We start from the raw sequence: 23603 nt of genomic DNA on the forward strand, positions 1-23603 counted from the left end.
CTTGGGCTAGTCACAGCTTCTCGGAGCTCTCTCAGCCCCACCCACCTCACAGGGTGTTTGTTGGGGTGGGGTGGGGTGGGGAAAGGAGAACTTACAGGAGAGAAAGGTGGGATATAAATCCAAACTCCTCCTCTTCTATATGAAGATTCTTCATGGTCTCAGAACATCATATTGACCTACGGAGGCAGGACTCTGGAACCGCAGAAGCCCACAGATCAGACTGAGCGTGCCCCTCCCTCCCAGTTCTCTTCCTCCATCGCAGCACCCATTTGGAACCTTCTCCACGTGACCAACCCTGTTCGCCTCCCAACAACATTGGCAAACAGTCTGCGTTACAAAAGTTGACACAACTCTGCTCACTAGTGTTGAGCCAGCCCAACACCCCCAGCCCCACAGCAGCTGAGAAATTTAAGTTATATTGAAGAGAGAAAAAGTGCAGAGAAGGGCAACGAGGATGATTGATGGACTGGAGCACCTTCCCTATGAGGAGAGGCTGCAGCGTTTGGGACTCTTTAGTTTGGAGAGGAGGCGGCTGAGGGGGGATATGATTGAAGTCTACAAAATTATGCATGGGGTAGAAAATGTTGACAGAGAGGAATTTTTCTCTCTTTCTCACAATACTAGAACCAGGGGGCATTCATTGAAAATGCTGGGGGGAAGAATTAGGACTAATAAAAGGAAACACTTCTTCACACAACCTGTGATTGGTGTTTGGAATATGCTGCCACAGGAGGTGGTGATGGCCACTAACCTGGATGGCTTTAAAAAAGGCTTGGACAGATTTATGAAGAAGTTGATCCATGGCTACCAATCTGGATCCTCCTTGATCTCAGATTGCAAATGCCTTAGCAGACCAGGTGCTCAGGAGCAGCAGCAGGCCATTGCTTTCACCTCCTGCATGGGAGCTCCCAAAGGCACCTGGTGGGCCACTGCGAGTAGCAGAGTGCTGGACTAGATGGACTCTGGTCTGACCCAGCAGGCTAGTTCTGGGCTCCATTCCCCCACTCCTGCACATGAAGCCTGCTGGGTAACCTTGGGCCTGCCACAGTTCTCTCACAACTCTCTGAGACCACATGGAGGTAGGCAATGGCAAACCACCTCTGTCCCTTGCACTGAAAACCCTACAGGGTCACCCCAAGGCACCCGCAATTCAACAGCACAAGCATACAAGCTAGAACGGGGGTCTGCAACCTGCGGCTCTCCAGATGTTCATGGACTACAATTCTCCAGATGTTCATGGACCACATGGCCAATTGGCCATGCTGGCAGGGGCTGATGGGAATTGTAGTCCATGAACATCCGGAGTGCCAAAGGTTCACCACCACTGCCCTACAGGGTCACTCCAAGGCACCCGCGATTCAACAGCACAAGCATACAAGCTAGAACAGGGGTCTGCAACCTGCGGCTCTCCAGATGTTCGTGGACTACAATTCTCCAGATGTTCATGGACTACATGGCCAATTGGCCATGCTGGCACAAGGCTGATAGAATTGTAGTTATGGTATGAAAAGCCACAGGTTCCTAGACCCGAATAGAATTATGGGGCTGATGCTCCCAAGCCCCAGTGAGACAAACCAGAGCAGCCACAGAAGGGCTTTAGCTCAACAGGAGAGCATTTGGTTTGCGTAGACAAGGCCAGACATGTTCCATGAAAAGGTTCAGCTATGAGGGAATGTAGAACCACAGAACTAGAAAGGGTCTGCGGCCATCTAGTCCACCCCCTGCTCAGAGGCAGCAACCCTGAAAAACCACTGCCAGGCGAAGGAGAAAATACTGATTTTCATAGTCCAAGGGTCCAACTTCACAAGTTTCTGTGTGTTCAGACTCCCATTTTATTGAGCACCTGGGACTAGAAAGCCAATGCAATTCTGGGGTGCATCAATAAGAGTATAGTCTAGAACAGTGGTGGTGAACCTATGGCACGAGTGCCAGAGGTGGCACTCAGAGCCCTCTCTGTGGGCACGCGCAAACAGAGTTGCCCCACCGCCCCCCAACATCTAGGCTGGCCTGGGCATGAGTTTGATTATTAGCAGTAAACCTAAGACCTAGTTTTTGGGGAAGCAGACAGGTAACCCTGTTAAAGCTGTTAACCCCACTGATTTTCATACAAAAAAGAACAAAAGCCTGATCCAACACCTGGGAGTAAGATGGGTTTGCTGGCAATGGGGCTTACTTCTGAGTATAAACCCTCATGGGGTGCATTGATTCACCCCTTGGAAGAGTTGCACAGTTGCTTCAAAGCAAAGCCATCGACTACCACCAAGCTAACTCCCGATTAATGCATGCCTCAGGGCCAACCATTTTTTCTCAACTAAAACTATACTCAAGTATTCAAGGTTAAATTGGCACTCACGATAAATGAGTGGGTTCCAGTTTGCAATTTAGACACTTTCGGTCTCTCCAAAAGGTTCGCCATCTTTGGTCCTAGAATCTAGACTCTAGATCGAGGGAAGTAAGTGTACCACTCTATTCTACATTGGTCAGACCTCAACTAGAGTACTGTGTTCAGTTTACAGAACTTATAATTTAAGGATACTGACAAGCTGGAACGGGTCCAGAGGAAGGCAACTAAAATGGTCAAAGGTCTGGACTCCATGCCCTATGAGGAGAGACTCAGGGAGCAGGGGATGTTTAGCCTGGAGATGTGAAGAGGGGACATGATAGCTATGTTTAAATATTTGAAGGGATGTCATGTCGAAGAGGGAGCAAGCTTGTTTCCTGCTACTTAGAGAGACCAAATTGAAATGGTTTAAAAGGTGAAGGAAAAGAGATTCCACATAAACAGCCAAGGAAGAACTTCCCCAGCTATCACATCTGTTCGAGAGTGGAATTTACTCACTCGGAGAGCGATGGAGTCTCTTTCTTTGGAGGTTTTTAAAGAGAGGCTGGATGGGCATTCAACTGGAGTGCTTTGATTGTGCGTTCCTGCATGGCAGGGGGTTGGACTTGACGGCCCTTGGGGTTTCTTCCAACTTTAGGATTCTAAGGGAGATTCAAGCTGGCAGGCTCTGACCTGCGGATCAATAGCACTGGAACTACAGAACAGGGGGGCATACATTGAAAATGCTGGGGGGAAGAATTAGGACTAATAAAAGGAAACACTTCTTCACGCAACGTGTGATTGGTGTTTGGAATATGCTGCCACAGGACGTGGTGATGGCCACTAACCTGGATAGCTTTAAAAGGGGCTTGGACAGATTTATGGAGAAGTCGATTTATGGCTACCAATCTTGATCCTCTTAGATCTGAGATTGCAAATACCTTAACAGACCAGGTGCTCAGGAGCAGCAGCAGCAGAAGGCCATTGCTTTCACCTCCTGCATGTGAGCTCCCAAAGGCACCTGGTGGGCCACTTTGAGTAGCAGAGAGCTGGACTAGATGGACTCTGGTCTGATCCAGCTGGCTTGTTCTTATGTTCTTATGGACTATTAATAAAAAGAGGTAACAGATGGGATTTTTAAAATTTTATTAAGAGATATTTTTACAAGCATCAAGCTGTTTGCACCGGATGTTGGAAAACCTGCAACGAAAAAGCACAAAAAAATTGGCCACTTTTGAGGGGGGGTTTTTTTGCACCAATCGATACTGAAGGGAGTAATCAATATGGACAGTCTCTTGGCAAGAACACTGTCCAGATAAGGTTTATTTCAACTGTCAGGCTCTACAACCTGCAATTCAGAATACGCAAGCTCCAACAAACTGCAGACCGACATGGCTAACTGATGACAGGAACTTTGTCTCTCGAAATCCTATTGGTCTCCAAGGCGCTACTGGAATCCAGCCCAGGTTTGCCAGAACCACAGCAAAAGCTGCTCACCTTCTCTTTAAGCAGTGGGAACCGGCTGAGGCAGAGGCGGCTGCTCCGGCTTCGTGCCCTTCTGCTCCGAGATGGGGGTGGTAGGGAGGATCTCTTCCTTGGGCTCCACGATGCTGACGTGGTCCGGCAAGGGCTTCTTGGGCCCGATCTTGCCGCTTGGGTCCCAGGGCAGCATGATCTTCACTTTAATGCCCAGCACGCCTGAGGAGACATTCGTCCAGAAGAAGAAGAATTTGGATTTATATCCCCCCTTTCTCTCCTGCAGGAGACTCAAAGGGGCGTACAATCCCCTTGCCCTTCCCCTCTCACCAATAGAAAAACACCCTGCTTAAAGTTGGGTGCAGAATGAGAGAGCTCCGAGAAGCTGCTTGTGACTAAGCCCAAGGTCACTTGGCTAGGCGTGTGTGGGAGTGTACAGGCTAATCTGAATTCCCCAGAGAAGCCTCCACAGCTCAGGCTGACAGGCGCTGGGGAATCAAACCCGGTTCCTCCAGATCAGAGTGCACCTGCTCTTAACCTCCTACGCCACTGCTGCTCCGGAACATGAGCTACCTTTGAAAGATCGACTGCAGAGCCTTGCTAGGACAACCCGAGCCGGTCATACCTTCTCAGCCTAGCCTACCTCAAAGGGTCATGAGGATAAAATGGAGGAGGGGAGAATGTTGTAAATGACTCTGGGTCCCCACTGAGGAGAAAAATGAGATATTAACTTTGCAGATCCTTTCCCCGGAGAGATTTGTCTGCCTCGCTCTGCTGGTGTCTTTTGCAGGGGAAGGCTTTGTTTCGTCTGGCACGCCCCCGGCAACTGTTACTGGTCCTCCTCCTAGTTTGCTTATTATATTTTTATTTATTTGTTTGGATTTATTTATAGACCACCTTTCTCACTTGGTTTCAAAATGGATTACACAGAGTGAGTCAACACAGGCAGCAGAACGGGGCACCCAATGAACAGGAATTAGGGTTTTCAAACCAATCAGAAGTCTAAAAACAGAACTGAAGCGAAGCAAAAATATCAATGTGACACATTAAGTTATGCAAAAATTACTTAGGAAGCTCCTAGTTTCAGCAAGCTGTACATAGCATAGCTTCTAATAATTTATTCCAGCATCTTTGTGAAATATTTAACATATGAGAAAGTTTAATAATGCCTTTTTGTAAATCTTGTGATCTCAAGATTTTCATTAATTCATTTCAATTAATTTGATAATATTATATGTATGACTGATTGTATTTTATCTCTTTTTTACTCCAATTGTCAATATTATTTGTTATCATTTGGTCACTGAGAGCTGTAAAGAAATCATGCACTACTGATTGCATGGTAAAGCCCTCTTAGATTATTTAAGTTTTGTAGTTTGCAGATAGCTGTTAAGACTAGGAGCCCTTTGTGCTTTTAAACTGAACTATTTTATAATCCCATTTGAATTATTTTCTAATTTTGATTGTTATTTTAAATGGCTCAAATGTTTTAAATATCTGCTGCCTCGAGGACCCCAGTCAGGTGGACTGATTGCTTTCACGGTGCAGGGAAAATAACCTGGTTCTTAATACTAACAAGACAAAGGAGCCTATAGTGGACTATAGAAGGAATAGCTCAGAAATTCAGCCCTTGACTATAAATGGAGATCAAGTAGAGCGGGTGGCTAGTTTTAAATTTCTGGAAGTTATGATTAAAAGGGACTTGACCACCAGCGTACAGACTGTATGGTGGTTAAAGAAAGGCCAGCAAAGACTGTATACTATCTGAGACTTTTAAGGAAACAACAACTGGATGGAAAACTCCTGGTGTCCTTTTACCGCTGTGCTATAGAGAGTGTCTTAACCTACTGCATCTGTGTATGGTTCTCCAGTTGCACAGTGGCAGATAGGAAGGCACTCCAAAGGGTGATCACTACTGCACAGAGGATTATCGGCTGCCCTCTCCCCTCCTTGGAAGAACTCTATAATTCCAGAAGCCGAAAGAAAGCCCAAAATATTCTGAGAGACCCATCTCATCCGGCACACTCTCTTTTTGAACTGTGTCCATCCGACTGAGTGATACAGGTCCTATCAAGAAACTAGGACAAAGAGGCTCAGAAACAGCTTCTACTCTACAGAGCTGTGGTGATGCTGAACTCTCCTTGACTTCGATGTTGATGTGTTTGGGGCTGTGTAGGGATGATGGAGTGGAGGAGAGGGAAAGTGAGGATGAGGAACAGGTCACAGAAATTGTGTGCATCGAGGAATGCTGCTGTAAATTTCGTTGTGCGTGCACAATGACAATAAAATGCTTATGCTTAAAAAGCAGCATAAAAGCGTTTTACATAATAAAAACTCTTTCAATTATGCTATTCCAGCAAACAGGCACTTCTTCTTGCCAAGAGTGGAACACATCTTATCTGTGTCTGCAGGAGGGATGATTGGGATATATCCCATGGAGTCCGAGGCAGTCCAAAATGCACATTAGCAGTGGCTTCCCCAGACACACACCAAGAAGCCGCCGAGACGGCCCACCCCACAGACTCACCCTGCCTGAGCAGCACATGGCTGACACGTGTATGGTAATAGTAGTTCACGGGGTCTCCGCTGTGGATCATCAGGCCGTCTACAAACTTCATGGACTTGGCTCGCTGCCCCCGGAGCTTTCCCGAGACCACCACTTCGCAGCCTTTGGCCCCGCTCTCCATGATGAAGCGGAGGACGCCGTAGCATGCCCTGAGAAAGGAGGGGAACCACCGTCAGGCTGCTCTGAAGGAGAGCCCCACCTTTTCCCACACCCTTGATTTCTCCTTGTAAGTACAAGAAACAAAAAAAGCCAAGTACTGGATTACATTAACAGTTTTACTGGGGACAGAAAACTGTATGCTGGACTCTCCCTTCTCAGACAAATGCCTCTAAATCATCCAATGAAGAGGACACGCTTGCCAGAGCGCACGAACCCAGTTCCACAGAACGTGGTCTCGAGCCGGTCACTCTGAGCAAGACCGTGTCCATTTCTGACTCGTCATCGTATCATCACAGAAGGGAGCCATCTTCCAGAAGGGAGTGGATCTCCAAGGCCGCTGAAACACTCTGCATTTAATTTTCAGAGGGCAAAGCACTGAAAAGACTTTCAAGTCCGAGGGAGACCACCTTTTGAACACCTGCTCATATGATACTGTGGAGCAGCAGCTGTGGCAAAAACATCTGGCGAAAAGCCCGTTAACCGAGCCGTCCTAAGCCAAGTTACCCCTTTTCTAAGTTCAACGAAATCAATTTTACTATTTAAAATTTTGTAGATTTTCTGCTTTTCTCACTGAGACTGAAGGCTGATTACAGGACAAACACAAGAACAGTGTAGACCAGTGGTGGCGAACCTATGACACGGGTGCCAGAGGTGGCACTTGGAGCCCTCTCTGTGGGCACACGCAAACAGATTATTTTGAGCTCGATTATTAGCATTAAACCTAAGACTGAGTTTTGGGGAAGAAGTGTAGGTAACTCTGTTAAAGCTGTTTATTACTGATTTTCATGCTTGAAGAACTAAAGTCACCGATCCCACTTTACCTGTAGAGGAGTAAAGGCTTCGGTTTGCTTTGGTAATGGGGCTTGCTTCTGAGTAAGCCCTCCTAGGGTCGTGATTCACCCATTCAAAGAGTTGCACGGTTGCTTCAAAGCAAAGTCACCGACTACCACTAAGCTTACTCCTGAGTAATGCACGCCTCAGAGCCAGCCGTGTTTTCTAACTAAAACCTCAGTATTCAGGTTAAATTGCCATGTTGGCACTTTGCGATAAATAAGTGGGTTTTGGGTTGCAATTTGGGCACTCGGTCTCAAAAAAGTTTGCCATCACTGGCGTAGACACAACAGCACAAGATGACCGATGAACAGCGCAAAACGATGACAGTATTGGGGAACAATAGGAACAGTAAGCCATCAAAAGCCAGGTACAGGACAAGCAATATACATGGTGGATTACAAGACATGACAATCCCATAAAAGCAGGCAATGGCTACAGTAATCATCACAGAGCAGTTTCAATCCTGCTCCATTCTAATATGGGTCTAACGACTACTGGAAATGCCCTCACTGGACAATTAATGTTTCTGCAAGTTCTGCAGAATGATTTGAAGGGCGCAACTCTATTCAGGCCGCACTGCAAGCGGCAGGCCTTTTCAGAGGTCAGAGCCAACTTTGTGAGCCGCAGCTATGTCTGGATTTTTGTTCTGCCAAGAAATGCATCACCCAAAGCTTTCTAGGAGTGCCGCTTCTTAGACTTTTTGGGACTGTAGCCCACAAGCTGATGCTAGAATAAGTGGATTTTAGGCACTATGGAACTAAGAACATAAGAACTAGACTGCTGGATCAGACCAGAGTCCATCTAGTCCAGAACTCTGCTACTCGCAGTGGCCCACCAGGTGCCTTTGGGAGCTCACAGGCAGGATGTGAAAGCAATGGCCTTCTGCTGCTGCTGCTCCTGTGCACCTGGTTTGCTAAGGCATTTGCAATCTGAGATCAAGGAGGATCAAGATTGGTAGCCATAGATCGACTTCTCCTCCATAAATCTGTCCAAGCCCTTTTTAAAGCTATCCAGGTTAGTGGCCATCACCACCTCCTGTGGCAGCATATTCCAAACACCAATCACACGCTGCGTGAAGAAGCGTTTCCTTTGATTAGTCCTAATTCTTCCCCCTCCCAGCATTTTCAATGGGTGCCCCCTGGTTCTAGTATTGTGAGAAAGAGAGAGAAACTTCTCTCTGTCAACATTTTCTACCCCATGCATGATTTTATAGACTTCAATCATAAGCTGTCTCTGTTTGAGTTTTGAACGCGCCACTGCCCTGGGCAAAACGTCAGAATCATCAGCCAAACGCCAATCACATCACTTAGCTGGAAAGGCTATTCAGTAGTCCCAAGGAGGTGCAACCCGAAAGATACCCTCCTCCACTAGTGGAGAACAGGAAGATCTCAAAAGTCAATTCAGGAGACCAAGAGAGGAAATGATATTCCTTGTAGCAGGAAGCGTAGAAGGCTGTATCTTTTTGTTCAGCCTTATTAGTGGTGGGCATGGGCAATTGTGAATAGCCCAAGGCCACCCAGCAGGAATGCAGAAACACATCTGGTCCACTAGATAAAGAATCCACCACTCAGGTGGAGGAGTGGGGAATCAAACCTGGTTCTCCAGATTAGAGTCCACCTGCTCTTAACCAGTACACCACCCTGCCTCTCAAGCAAGAAGACTAAAAGAAAAGTAGCTACGGGAAGCAAGGAGGAACTGAGACCCCTTCCGCACATGCAGAATAATGCACTTTCAGTCCACTTTCAATACACTTTGCAGCTGGATTTTATTATGCGAAATAGCAAAATACACATGCAAACAATTGTGAAAGTGGATTGAAAGTGCATTATTCTGCATGTGCGGAAGGGGCCCGAGTTAGAGAACAAGCTTAAAAGGACCAAGCATCTTCGTTTTCCAGCTGACAGTAAGATGCCCAACCTGTTTTCTCTCCTCCTGCCACCCAAGTGTACCGGCTTGCAACAGACAGGGACCAACCTACCCATAGAAGGTTGCTGTGACCTGCCCAGGCTACACAGGACACACACACACAAACAGTAGACAGAAGCCAAGCCAAAGAGCCTGATGCTTACCTTCGCACTGCCAGGCCCCCGAGAAGTTTGTAGCGCAGAGATTCGGCTTGGGCGATGGCGCACAGGCCTCTCGTGGCCACCTTCTCGGCGTACAGCTGAAAGAAGAAGGGATGTCTTTATTAAGGGATGCGACCACTAGGGTTTCCAGAGGGCTGTTCCGTTGGCTGCTGCTGATGGATGCAAGTTTACGGGGAAAAAGAGCCCGTAAACTGACAACTGACTTGTGAAAGCGCTGCAGAAATGAGAGGCTGAATTTCTGACATAAAAGCAACACGTGCAATACGGCCAGCGTTCTTAATTTTGTTCAGCAGCTTCCTCCAAAGTAATCTGAAACAATTCCCAAACAGGCTCCGGTTCAACCCTGCTTGGATAGCCTTCACCAGTGTACAAACAACACAAGCCTTTATTGGCATATAAAACAGGACAAAATTTTAAAACAAAACAAGGTTAAGAAATACAGTTAAAATTACTAATTTCCAGTCTAAAATTTGCAACCGTTTCACAGAAGAGCACATCAGAGCTGTTCAGGAGATTGGGTATCTTATAACACTCATGCCACTGAGAACTTGGCAAGAAAATGGAATTCATGTATTTCATGCATATCTTATTGTATTTCGGGCATAGAAACAAAGAATGGTCAAGTGTTTCAACTGTAGTCATATCACATAAGAACATAAGAACAAGCCAGCTGGATCAGACCAAAGTCCATCTAGTCCAGCTCTCTGCTACTCGCAGTGGCCCACCAGGTGCCTTTGGGAGCTCACAGGCAGGATGTGAACAAAATGGCCTTCTGCCGCTGTTGCTCCCGATCACCTGGTCTGTTAAGGCATTTGCAATCTCAGATCAAAGAGGATCAAGATTGGTAGCCATAAATCGACTTCTCCTCCATAAATCTGTCCAAGCCCCTTTTAAAGCTATCCGGGTTAGTGGCCATCACCACCTCCACATGGCAGCATATTCCAAACACCAATCACCGCGTTGCGTGAAAGAAGTGTTTCCCTTTTATTGGTCCTAATTCTTCCCCCCAGCATTTTCAATGAATGCCCCCTGGTTCTAGTATTGTGAGAAAGAGAGAAAAATTTCTCTCTGTCAACATTTTCTACCCAATGCATAATTTTATAGACTTGATCATATCCCCCCCTCAACCGCCTCCCTCTCCAAACTAAAGAGTCCCAAACGCTGCAGCCTCTCCTCATAGGGAAGGTGCTCCAGTCCCTCAATCGGCATCCTGTTTGCCCATCTCTGCACTTTTCCTATCTCCTCAATATGCTTTCTGAGATGCTGTGACCAGAACTGGACCACCCAATTACTCCAAGTGCGGTCGCACCACTGCTTTATATAAGGGCATGACAATCTTTGCAGTTTTATTATCAATTCCTTTTCTAATGATCCCCAGCATAGAGTTTGCCTTTTTCACAGTTGCCATGCATTGAGTTGACATTCCCATGGAACTATCAACTAAGACGCCTAAATCCCTTTCCTGGTCTGTGACTGATAGCACTGACCCCTGTAGCGTGTATGTGAACATGAACAATGAACAAACTCTTTTAGAATGTTCCATATTCTTAAATCTTCCCTCCAGCTTCACCAGTGTATAGTATTCCCACTGGAGCACATAAGCTTCTTGGTGATCCACAAGACCTTCGGAGGGTTGTTTTGGTGGCTGCTGCTGCTGGATGGGAGTTTACTGCTACCCAAAACAGGTTTGCTGTGGAAATTTGAGAATGCCAGCAGGGTTCTTACCTCAGAAGTGTTCTCAGGAACACAGTAAAAGGATCCACAGCCTTTTGAGTCTGCGGGCACCTATGGAATTCTGACAGGGTATGGCTGGTGCAGCCACCAAATCACTGCCTGCCGCCCTACTTTCCAACCCGCGGGGGGGCATATGTCTGTGCTGTGGTGGCAGCTACTGCCAAATCAGCGTATGTGCAGGAGCATGGCACCCATGGGCACCACACTGAGGACCCGTGGTTCTGTTGGTTTTTATACTCCGCTTTTCTCTACCTTTAAGAAGAAGAAGAAGAAGAGTTTGGAATTATATCCCCCCCTTTCTCTCCTGCAGGAGGCTCAAAGGGGCTGACAATCTCCTTGCCCTTCCTTCCTCACAACAAACACCCTGTGAGGTGGGTGGGCTGAGAGAGCTCCGAGAAGCTGTGACTAGCCCAAGGTCACCCAGCTGGCGTGTGTGGGAGTGCACAGGCTAATCTGAATTCCCCAGATAAGCTTCCACAGCTCAGGCGGCAGAGCGGGGATTCAAACCCGGTTCCTCCAGATTAGATACACGAGCTCTTAACCTCCTACGCCACTGCTGCTCAAAGTAGCTGACAATTGCCTTTCCCCTCCCCAAAACAGGTCCCCTGCTGGTGCTGAAAGAACCGTAACTGGCCCAAAGTCACCCAGCAGGCTTCTTGCGGAGGAGTGAGGAATCAAATGCGGCTCTCCGGATTAGAGTCCGCTGCTCTTCACCACTTCCCCATGCTGGATCAACGGGAGCCTTCTCTATGCCTCCTCTATTCTGGTTATTCAGTACCGGACACTGCTGCTGGAGCAGAAAGGCAGAGGAGCGGAGCAGCAGAAAGACAGTTTATTTATTTATAATCATTTTTATATACCGCCCCTCCCCCAAAGGGCTCTGGGCGGTGCACAACACAATAATAGCAATTCAACAATTCACATTAAAACCCCAGTTAAAACAGTGGATTAAACAAATTTATCGGCATCCAACATAAATCTTCATAGGCCCACCCTGGAAAGAACAAACCCAGAGAGTTGGGCCCTGTAAAAATTAAGGGTCCAGAGTGTAAAGGGGGGAAGAGGAGAGCGACCACATGGCAGCCCGGCCCTCCAAGCGCCCGGTGGAGCAATTCCAGTCTTACAGGACCTAGGGAACTCTCCAAGATCCCTGGTAAAGAGTGTTCCCGCAGGCAGGGAGCCAGAGGGCTGTAGGAGAAGCCCTGGCCCGGGAAGAGGCCAGCCGCATCATTGAGGGGCTAGGGACAACCAGCAAGTTGTGACACTCCCCACCCCCCCAGTACTCACATGCCTGCAGAGGAGTCACGGAGGCCTTTACAAGGAAGCTTGAGGGACCGTCCTCCACTCCACAGGCCGGGCCCACCTGGCCTCCGTGCCTCGTGAATATGCTTTTCAAACAAGCAGCTCCCAAACAGCAACTGCACTTGTCGGCTTGTACCATCCAAAGCTTCCAAGCAAGAAGTTTGGTGGCAAGCGCTACCAGGTGACTCTACTTGTTGGGGCTACACTTGTAGAAGCATCATTCCCGGCACGGGAGTGGGTGCAACCCAGAAGCGACCAGGGAAGCGACTGAAAACTTAACAGATGAGACCACAGTGAGAATTGGCAGAAGGGGACGGTGTGCCCAACGCAACACAGCTCTAGCTGCATTTTGCACGGTTCCTTTCGGCTCTCGTTCACCTTAGCGCCCAGAAGAGGCTGGAGGCGATCAAACACACAGCAGCCGCCGCTGGTACAGAAAACCCCGCAGGTGCAAACTCACAGAAATTAACTCGGGATTTTCCTGCCATGCTTCCGTCAAACTTACCCTGCTTGAGAAAGAGGGAAAGGTGCACCGATACAATCACTTAGCAATGGGATGCATCAAACCAGAGCGAAACCATTTCAACTTAAGTTACTGGGAAGGGGTGAGTACAGGGAGAACTCGACAAAATCTAGCCATCAGAAGTCACCTGTAACACAGAGACAATGACTAGTGTAAACTGGATTGCCTAGAGGCGAGGAAAGAAAACTCATGGGCTGCTAACTTCTGCTGATTTACCATAAAGTAGATTTAGATGGGTGAGATCTTTTTCAGTTACTGGTTACTTGAAAAACAGATGCAGCATAGCCTTCAAGCATTCATGGCTACGGCGCAGAGATCAAACCCACGCTTCTGGGATTCAAATCTGAACCTCTGCTTATTGAGCAAAACCTGTTTATCAATATGCAATACTTTATTTATAAAAACTGCATGAATTTGCCTAAGCCAGACCTCAGCCCAAACCAACCGGAGCAGGGGTCTGCAACCTATGGCTCTCCAGATGTTCATGGACTACAATTCCCATCAGCCCCTGCCAGCATGGCACTGGAGGTTCTCCCTTCTCAGACAAATGCCTCAAGCTCATCCAATGAACTGGGCACCTCTGCCAGAGCCCCCTAGCCCAGGCCCACAGAACGTGGCCCCGTATAAGACGCTCTCAGCAGTGGGGTGCCCATTTCTGACTCGTCATCGAATCATCACCGAAGGGAACTTCAGAGCTGGGAAGAAGGGAGGGAAATGGAAACGGCCCTTACCTCCACGCTTCCTTCGGGAAAGCCAAACCGCTTCTGCACAACGGCGGTCAGCTCTCGGATGCGGCGCCCTTTTTCACCCAGAACGTTCTGAGTTCTGAAAGAAAGTCACGGGTTAAGCGCTTCTCTAAAGTCACTGGGACGTTCACATGTCACACACAGTGGTGGGATCCAAAAATTTTAGTAACAGGTTCCCACGGTGGTGGGATTCAAACAGTGGCGTAGCGCTGGGCGAGAGGGGCCTGAAGCGGGGGCATGCAGCCTTCCTGGGGCGAGGGGCTGTGGCAGGGCACCCAGCCGCTGCGCGGGATCCCTTGGGCAGGAAGCGAACGCACACCGGTGCAGGCTGCCACGCACACCGGTGCACTTCCTGCTAGACTGCTTCAAGTTCTGCGCGCTACTGCTCAGAGGGGCGTAACTAAGGCAAAAATCACGTGGCAAAAGCACCAATTAGTAACCCCCTCTTGGCACACACAAATGATTAGTGACCTACTCTCGGGAACCTGCGAGAACCTGCTGGATCCCACCTCTGGTCATACACATAACACCACTGGGTATGCTCAGTTTGATGAAGAGAAAGTTGAGAGGTGACGTGATAGCCCTGTTTAGATATTTGAAGGGATGTCATGTTGGTGAGGGAGCGAGCTTGTTTTCTGCTGCTCCAGAGACTGAGGACCAGGAGAATGGGTTCAAAGAAGGTGGGGGTGTTGCCGGGGGCGTGCCAGACAAAACAAAGAAGGTGGGAACGTAACCAGACAGGAGGGCACTATCACCTGGTTGCAAGGATGATGATTTCTGTCCTGGTTGGGGTAACTCGGACCTCCACCCCGGAGTAGCCATCTTCAGCCAGCTCACGGGTCAGAAATTCGTTCAGTTCCGCTTTGAAGATACCGTCAGCCACAAACTTAAGGAAAACAAGATCAAGTCAGGTCACTTGTAGCCCTTTGGAATTTTCGATCCCAGCAGCAGATTGATGCAGAAAGGAAACCAGCAAGAAGTCAACTAAATGCAGGGCAGAACCCAACCAATTCTGGACACTCAGAAGGCACAAGCCTTGCTTTGCTACAGCCAACAATACCCGGCTCTTTCGAGGCTTTCCGCCTGCCTGTGCCAATTACAGTGGTGCACAAGTACACACTTGGAAGCGCAGTTGCCCCAGCAAGGGTACTGAAAGTAAAATAGCCATGTAATTTCAGATTGGAAGAACAACACAAGTGTTAAGTGTGAAGGTGTTCACAGCCTAATCAGAGATTGATTTTTCAAGTGTCTGCTGTTTACGACAGATAGAATCACAAAAGCACGACTTGGAGACTGAAGTGTTTACTGAGATAAATGAATATGAAACCAAACGTGCCTGTCAACAGATGCTTCCCAGCTGTCTGAAGCCCTCAGGTGAGCCGTTTTATCGGCTAGTGCCCCTCTTTCCCACCCGAAAGGCCGTGCATAAATTCAGGTACACGGTGCAGGCGACCTCTATGTGCCAAAGCAAACAAGCCAACAGCTCAGGACATGTCCCACAGGCTGGTGGCCACAGTAACAACCGACTCTTTAAATGACTTTAACCTATTCATAAATGACCTGGAAGTAGGGGTGGGTAGCATGGTGGCCAAGTTTGCGGATGATACCAAATTATGTAGGGTGGTGAGAACCGCAAAGGATTGCGAAGAGCTCCAAGCAGACCTTTATAAATTAGGTGAGTGGGCTAAGAAATGGCAAATGCAGTTCAATGTAGCAAAATGTAAAGTGATGCACATAGGGGCAAAAAAATCCAAATTTCACATACATGCTACAGGTCAATGCTATCAGTCACAGACCAGAAAAGGGACTTGGGTGTGACGAATGCATTCAGCCTGCATTCAGGTTACAGGGTGGACCCGCCCCTTTAAGAGTTAAGCCCTGGCCAGCCCTGATTGGCCAGAGGAAAAAAAGGCAGAGTCTTTATAAACTGTCAGCGCTAGAGCTGAGGGGTTCTTTTCTTTGGAGTCTTCGGACTGTTTTGGCTCTGTATGAGCGTTTTGTGCCCTCGGGTACTTTTGAGACAGAGTGAGGTGAATCAGCCAAGTTCTCTCACTGCTGTGGGGCTGGATAATAGCTGAGGAAGCTATTGAGTCCCCGAATACCCTGAGTTTGGAGGCGTGTGTCCGCCCTCAGGTGTTTTGTTTTGTCTGTGAGGGAAACCTCTAACAGTCGGAGAGCTGGTCCTACACATTGACATCAGTCTTGGGAGGCCCAAATCCTGTGGCAGAGAAGCCAAGTTGTAGGATTGTGGGAGAGGGAGGCTGTATGCCTGAATCCCACAGGGCGAAGACTGAGTGTTTGATTTTTGTGAGGAGGAACAGCGGACTGAGAGGTTTTGTTTTTATGAGGGAGTGTGAAATCTCCACAGTACCATCTTTTGAGAAACATCTTTAAAGTAAAACTTTAAGTGAAGGGACACCTGTGAGTGTCCATCGTGTAACTTACGTGAAGTGCCTGCAACCATACGCTTTAAGAAACATTCATTGCCTGAAACCGTTAAGCTAGAACAAACTCTCTCTAAAACCAGTACGCTTACTTCCTCTCCAGTTTACCTGAGAAGCCTTTGTGAAAGCCAGCAAATAAACGTTTCAGTTTTGTTCACCTTTTAAAAACTGCTCCAGTCTAGTATTGTTTTGTCTGTGTCTGTGTTCCCCAAACGAAAGGGAGGTGGTGGCCGTTTAAAATCAGTTTTGTGCGCTATAAGAAAAATTTATATTTTGGTGGCAGCGATCAAACAAACCAAATAATATAGAGCAGGGATAAAGCGCCTAACGTTACATTGGGCATCTTCGTTGATAGTTCCATGGGAATGCACGACAGCTGTGAAAAAGGCAAACTCTATGCTGGGGCTAATTAGGAAAGGAATTGATAATAAAACTGTAAAGATTGTCATGCCCTTATATAAAGCAATGGTGCGACCGCACTTGGAGTACTGTGTTCAGTTCTGGTCGCTACATCTCAAAAAGGATATCGAAGAGATAGAAAAAGTGCAGAGAAGGGCAACGAGGATGATTGAGGGATTGGAGCACCTTCCTTATGAGGAGAGGCTGCAGTGTTTGGGACTCCTTAGTTTGGAGAGGAGGCGTCTGAGGGGGGATATGATTGAAGTCTATAAAATTATGCATGGGGTAGAAAATGTTGACAGAAAGACATTTTTCTCTCTTTCTCACAATGCTAGAACCAGGGAGCATTCATTGAAAATGCTGGGGGGAAGAATTAGGACTAATAAAAGGAAACATTTTTTCACACAACATGTGATTGGTGTTTGGAATATGCTGCCACAGGAGGTGGTGATGGCCACTAACCTGGATAGCTTTAAAAGGGGCTTGGGACAGATTTATGGAGAAGTCGATCTATGGTTACCACCAATCTTGATCCTCCTTGATCTGAGATTGCAAATGCATTAGCAGACCAGGTGCTCAGGAGCAGCAGCAGCAGCAGCAGCAGAAGGCCCTTGCTTTCACCTCCTGCATGAGAGCTCCCAAAGGCACCTGGTGGGCCACTGCGAGTAGCAGAGTGCTGGACTAGATGGACTCTGGTCTGATCCAGCAGGCTCTTTCTTATGTTCTTAACAACAATAACTGAGTCATGTTCTCAAACACCACCCTTGTAAATAACTGCCAGCTTATAACAAGTCTCTTCAGACTGTGGGCTACAGCTGGACATTTCTTCAAATATGGCATGGTTACCAAAATACCTGTGGATCAATTTACAAGGTTGTTCAGCAGACAACGTAACATAACTGGGGAGAATCATTTTCACTAGGGTAGGCATCAGGTAATAGTATCACTCCCTAAAAACCTGCTTGTTTCCAAGACAGGCAAACACCAGGGGGATAACCTGGAACTTTAGAGACCCAGAAGACCCAGAAGACCCCCACACTTACAAACTTACTCTCTTCGCACCGTGGAGAACGAGGCACGAAGCTGCCTTATCCTGAATCCAACCACAGGCCCCTCAAAACGTCAGCCGTTTCTACACAGGCTGGCAGTAGTTCTCCAGGGTTGCAGACAGACACCTGTCCTTTTTTAAACAGGGGGTCGAACTTGTAACCTTCCATATGCTAAGCAGGTTCTTTACCACTGAGCCACAGCCCTTCTCCACAGCTTTCCAGGGTCTCAGCTGGAAGTCTTTCACATTACAGACTACAGGATATTTTAAAGTGGGTAGCTATAGATGTATAGGTTTTAACGTGATGTGTATTGATTAGGAATGCGTATTGATTGAGTGCTTGGATTGTTTATTTACCAATTTCTATTTAATTAATATCCCACCCTATCCCTGCAGGGCTCAGGGCAAGTCACAATATAAGAACATAAGAACTGGCCTGCTGGATCAGACCAGAGTCCATCTAGTCCAGCACTCTGCTACTCGCAGTGGCCCACCAGGTGCCTTGGGGAGCTCACATGCAGGATGTGAAAGCACCTGGTCTGCTAAGGCATTTGCAACCTCAGATCAAGGAGGATCCAGATTGGTAGCCATAGATCAACTTCTCCTCCATCAATCTGTCCAAGCCCTTTTTAAAGCTATCCAGGTTAGTGGCCATCACCACCTCCTGTGGCAGCATATTCCAAACACCAATCACACGGTGTATGAAGAAGTGAATATAAAATCAGTTATACACTCGCTAAAATCATTACAATAAAAATTGCGTGTGAGTGCTTTGATCGTGTGTTCCTGCATGGCAGGGGGTTGGACCTGATGGCCCCTCTGGTCTCTTGCAACTCTATAAGATTCTAATACAATAAAAAGTCAGTTTCTCTAATAAAACGAAGACATCAAATCCAAATCCCCCCCCCCCTTTCTGAAGTGGTGCAGTCCACTCTACCATAACATGAGTCGAAACTATTAGATAGTGGGGAAGAGAGATGCAGAAATGGCATGGAAAGACTATGTCTCGGAGCGCTGGAGGACCACCTGGTGGGCTACGGTGGCTGACGAGGGTCTAGCCGCTGTGGCCCTTCGCCGTCAGGATGGCTCTTCCCAGGGCTCTACGGGCTCGAAGACAGCCCCGCGCCCAGGCTCTCCCGACATCCCAGTATGCCCCGCGGCCCTAATCGACCCTTCATCCTCCGCCGTGCCGCCATGTTGCCTCAGTCAGGCGCTCTGCCTGCTAGGGGCCGCCTTCCATCTACCCCCATCCGCCGCTGCCGCTGCCCCGACAATCCCATCGCCCCCCTCAGGACGCGCAGCTCATCCCCCCGCTTGCCGCTCCAGCGGTATTCCCAGCCCCGCTGCTGTCGGGCCTCGCGTTAGCGAGCCGCCACCCGCTTCACCTTTCGCTTCTTGGAGATCTGCACCGCCATCTTGGCCACTACCGCCCGGGCGAAAAGGAAGTCGCTTCGGACGCCGCAGATTATAGGCCCGTTCTGACGCCGTTTATTGGCTGGCAGCTGTCACGTGAGCGCGTGGCGCCGCAATGCATAACGGGAAGTGCATTTGGCGTCTGACGCTGTTGTCTCTTCACGCGCAGAGGGAATGGCAGCTTCCCATTGGTCCGTGCTGATCACGTTGGTGCCCAAGTGCATACTGGGAAATGTAGTACTTTTAAATAATGGTAAATAATGTAGTTCTTTGAAAGGAAAACTGAATTTCAGAGTAGAAAAAAAATTACCACAGATAGTGGAATATACAACCTGATGTTAGATTATTATCATAAAGCTTGTTGAATAATCTTGGGTCAGTCACACGCTTTCTCAATCTAACCTACTTTACAGGGTTGTTGTTAGGAAAAAAAATAAAAGCAGGCAGAGGAATTATGCATTTGGGTGCTGTGTGGTTTCCGGGCTGTCTGGCCGTGTTCTAGCAGCATTCTCTCCTGACGTTTCGCCTGCATCTGTGGCTGGCATCTTCAGAGGATCTGATGTTGGGAAAGCAAGTGGAGTATATATACCTGTTGGAGTGTCAGGGTGGGTGGAGAAACCTTGTCTGTGAGTAACAAAGAAGGCAACCAGGTCAATAGTTGAGGGCATCTGAATAGAAGTATGAGTAACAAAGAAGACTATAGCATGGGCGTAACACTGGAGATAGCAAGGTCACTGGTGGGAGCATCTGAATAGAAGTATCCTGGCCTTTGTTTCTTTTGTCTAAGGTCATCCTGTGTTTGTGTGGAGCTGGTTAGACACTGTCTTGACTCTAGTATTTTTCAACACTGGCAGCCAAGTTCTGTTCATTTTCATGGTTTCTTCCTTTCTGTTAAAATTGTCCATGTGCTTGTGGATTTCAATGGCTTCTCTGTGTAGTCTGACGGAGTGGTTGTCAGAGTGGTCCAGAATTTCTGTGTTTTCAAATAATATTCTATGTCCAGGTTGGTTTATCATGTGTTCTGCTATTGCTGATTTTTCTGGCTGAAATAGTCTGCAGTGCCTTTCGTGTTCTTTGATACGTGTCTGAGCGCTGCGTTTGGTGGTTCCTATGTAGACTTGTCCACAGCTGCATGGTATGCGATAGACTCCTGCAGTAGCTAAAGGATCCCTCTTATCCTTTGCTGAACGTAGCATCTGTTGAATTTTCTTAGTGGGTCTGTAGATTGTTTGTAGGTTGTGCTTCTTCATCAGTTTTCCTATGCGATCAGTGGTTCCCTTGATGTATGGTAAGAACACTTTCCCTCTAGATGGCTCTTTATCTTTGTTCATGTGGCTTGTTCTTGGTCTTGCAGCCCTTTTGATTTCTGTATTGGAGTAACCATTAGCCTGTAGAGCCCTGTTTAGGTGATTCAATTCATCTTGTAGGAGGTGAGGTTCACAGATTCTGTTTGCGCGATGTACCAAAGTTTTTATGGTGCTCCTTTTTTGCCCTGGATGGTGATTGGAGTTTTTGTGTAGATATCTGTCTGTGTGAGTAGGTTTTCTGTATACTGTGTGTCCCAAATGCTGGTTTGGTTTGCGGATGACTAAAACATCTAAAAATTGCAGTTTTCCTTCATTTTCTTTCTCCATAGTAAATTGGATGTTTGGGTGGATCTTGTTGATATGGTCCAGGAACTTGTTTAGTTCTTCTTCTCCGTGGCTCCAAATGGTGAATGTGTCATCCACATAACGGAACCATATGGTGGGCTTTTTTGGTGCTGTTTTCAGGGCTTGTTTCTCAAAATGTTCCATATAAAAATTAGCTATTACAGGGCTAAGAGGGCTGCCCATGGCTACCCCATCTTTCTGTTCATAGTATTCATTATCCCACTGGAAGTAGCTAGTAGTGAGACAATGTTGAAACAGGGCTGTGATGTCTTTTGGGAATTTCTGGTTAATGAGTGTCATGGTGTCTGCTATGGGGACCTTGGTGAATAGGGACACCACATCAAAACTGATCAGTTTGTCATTGGGGTTGAGTTTGAGTTTGCTGATTTTTTCAATGAAGTGAGTTGAGTCCTTAATGTAATGTGTAGTAAGTCCAATATGGATTTGCAGTTGTGTGGCCAGAAATTATGCATGTTGTCATGCGCTCCCAGAGAGAAGGAGGAAGGAATAAAAATGCATCACATACATACACCAACTCACAAAGCTATGAGCCATTTCGGGGGCCTGGCACCATGGTGGCGAACCTTTGGCACTCCAGATGTTATGGACTACAATTCCCATCAGCCCCTGCCAGCATGGCCAATTGGGACCTGGAGATCTCAGAGTCATAGACTGCAGACATCTGTTTCCCTACAGAAAATAGCTGCTTTAGAAGTGGCTCTCTATGGCATTGTGTCCCTTCCCAAACTTTACCCTCCCCTGGCCCACTCTCCCCAAATCTCCAGGAGTTCCCCAAACTGGAGCAAACAACCCCTGAGCTGTCATTTTCTCCAGGGGAGGTGAGCCCGGTGGCCTAGAGATCAGTCATGATTCCAAGGGAGCTCCAGGCCCCACCTGGAGTTTGGTAACCTTATAATAGGAACCCAAAGCGGCTTAAAACGTTATCCTTTTCTCTTTTTTTGCCCCGATGGTGACCCCGATGGTGACCCCGTGAGGTGACCCCGATGGTGACCCCGTGTCTCCAAGGTCCTAGTCTGACACTCTCCGGGGATTGTACTCTTGGGGGGCATCCAGCTTGTGGCCTGAAAAACAAACAAACAGAAAATACGATGAAAGTAACCCTCCCTGTGATTGACCTGTGGCTTAGGAAGGAATATCGAATTACAAAATAGCTCATCCCGTTCAGTTGACTTTTATTTAATGTTTATTTATTTTTATTGTTTAATATATCCCACCCTCCCCGGACTTGGCCAGGCTCAGGGTGGCTAACATACACGTTAAATAATTACACAAAAATACTTAACACAAACAACAATTACACTTTACTTGGCCACTCCCCTCGCTTTCCTGCAGGGCCACCCGAGGGAAAACTGGGAGAGAGACAGTGTGGTGTAGTGGTTAAGAGCAGGTGGATTCTAATCTGGAGAACTGGGTTTGATTCCCCACTCCCCCACCTGAGTCCAAGGTCACCCAGCAAGCTTCACATGGAGGAGCAGGGAAACAGATCCAATTCACCAGATTAGGGTCTGCTGCTCAAGTGGAGGGGTGGGGAATCAAACCTGGTTCTTCAGATTAGAGTCCACCGCTCTTAACCACTACACCACGCTGCCTCCTCCTCCTCCTCCATGCCTGAACGATTCTGTAAAATCCCCTGGTTCCTTTTAATTTTAGTCTTTTAAATCCCTCGAAGTCTGTGTAATCCCTACTCCTGCTGTAGAAAGTAAACCCCAACTGATTTTAAAGATGATCAGCCAAGAAGCCTGCAAGTGTCCAATGCTGGATTTACGTGAGAGAAATGCGTTGCAGATTCTGCAGGGAAGCTGGGAGGAGGGGGGGATACGGGTCTCATTTTAAATGGGAACTTTCCAGGAGCGACCAGACGAGGGCAGGATGTCCATGCCAAATGCGCCAACCCCTTTGTTTCAGGTCCGCAAAGCGTGTTCCAGGAAATCTTAGGGCTTCTTTGGAAGCTTATGGACGGGATCTGCCTTCAAAAGGTTAGCAGGGTCGGAAGAGCACCCCTGGATGACAATTTCATAGAATCATAGAGTTGGAAGAGACCCCCAAGGGCCATCCAGTCCAACCCCCTGCAATGCAGGAACACATAATCAAAGTTCTCCTGTCAGATGGCCATCCAGCCTCTCTTTAAAAACCTCCAAAGAAGGAGACTAGTGAATTCCACTGTCAAATGGCCCCTAACTGTTGGAAAGTTTTTCCTGATGTTTAGGTGGAATCTCTTTTCCTTCACTTTGAACCCATGACTCCTGGTCCTAGTCTCTGGAGCAGCAGAAAACAAGCTTGCTCCCCTCATTAACATGACATCCTTCAAATATCTAAACATGGCTATCATGACACCTCTTACCCTTCACCAAATTAAACATATCCAGCTCCCTAAATCTCGCTTCAGAGGGCATGGATTTCAGACCTTTGACCATTTTGGTGGCCCTACTCAGGACCCGTTCCGGCTTGTCAACAGAGTCATGGGTTCAAGGTGAAGGAAAAGAGATTCCACCTAAACATTTGGGAGAACTTCCTGACAGTCAGGGCTGTTCAACAGTGGAATTCGCTGCCTCACAGGGTGGTGGAGTCGCCTTCCTTGGAGGTTTTTAAAGAGAGGCTGGGTGGCCGTCTGTTCAGGGGTGCTTTAATTGCGTGTTCCTGCATGGCAGGGGGTTGGGCTTGATGACCCCTCTGGTCTCTTCCAACTCTATGATTCTATCGGCGCGCCTTAAGAGCGTCCAGCATTTTCTACAACATGAGATCCACCGTCTTTTTAAGCCTGTGTACAAGTTTGAAATCTCCAGGAATGTCTACAGCAATTGGACCGAAAACAACATGTGACGCACGTATGCTGCTCAGTGGCTTCTATATATTTAGTATATTTTACAATCTAATTTATC

General features: G+C 47.6%; 1 protein-coding gene and 2 non-coding genes across 3 annotated transcripts; all 3 read right to left on the reverse strand.

The window, feature by feature from the left end:
- Window positions 1-3451: 3451 nt before the first annotated feature.
- On the reverse strand, window positions 3452-19151 carry RPS3 (ribosomal protein S3). The gene is made up of 7 exons (XM_048493971.1): window positions 19024-19151; window positions 14503-14633; window positions 13733-13826; window positions 9425-9519; window positions 6324-6511; window positions 3818-4018; window positions 3452-3520 (listed from the first exon to the last, which is right to left on the reverse strand). The coding sequence occupies exons 1-6, from the start codon at window positions 19051-19053 to the stop codon at window positions 3825-3827; spliced, it is 732 nt and encodes a 243-aa protein (XP_048349928.1). The 5' UTR covers window positions 19054-19151; the 3' UTR covers window positions 3452-3520; window positions 3818-3824.
- LOC125432263 lies at window positions 6672-6820 on the reverse strand. The gene has a single exon (XR_007244439.1). It is a non-coding gene; the product is annotated as a small nucleolar RNA SNORD15 (small nucleolar RNA).
- Window positions 13536-13684, reverse strand: LOC125432264. The gene has a single exon (XR_007244440.1). It is a non-coding gene; the product is annotated as a small nucleolar RNA SNORD15 (small nucleolar RNA).
- Window positions 19152-23603: the final 4452 nt, after the last annotated feature.

Source organism: Sphaerodactylus townsendi, linkage group LG04 (genome assembly GCF_021028975.2).
Source record: "Sphaerodactylus townsendi isolate TG3544 linkage group LG04, MPM_Stown_v2.3, whole genome shotgun sequence".
Taxonomy (NCBI): domain Eukaryota; kingdom Metazoa; phylum Chordata; class Lepidosauria; order Squamata; family Sphaerodactylidae; genus Sphaerodactylus; species Sphaerodactylus townsendi.

Coding starts and splice junctions, on each gene's coding strand:
- RPS3 (XM_048493971.1), bottom strand. CDS start 19,053: ATGGCGGTGCAGATCTCCAAGAAGCGAAAG. Junction 13,827..14,502: donor ATCATCATCCTTGCAACCAG/GTGATAGTGCCC, acceptor ACTTTCTTTCAG/AACTCAGAACGTTCTGGGTG. Junction 9,520..13,732: donor TTCCCGAAGGAAGCGTGGAG/GTAAGGGCCGTT, acceptor TTCTTCTTTCAG/CTGTACGCCGAGAAGGTGGC.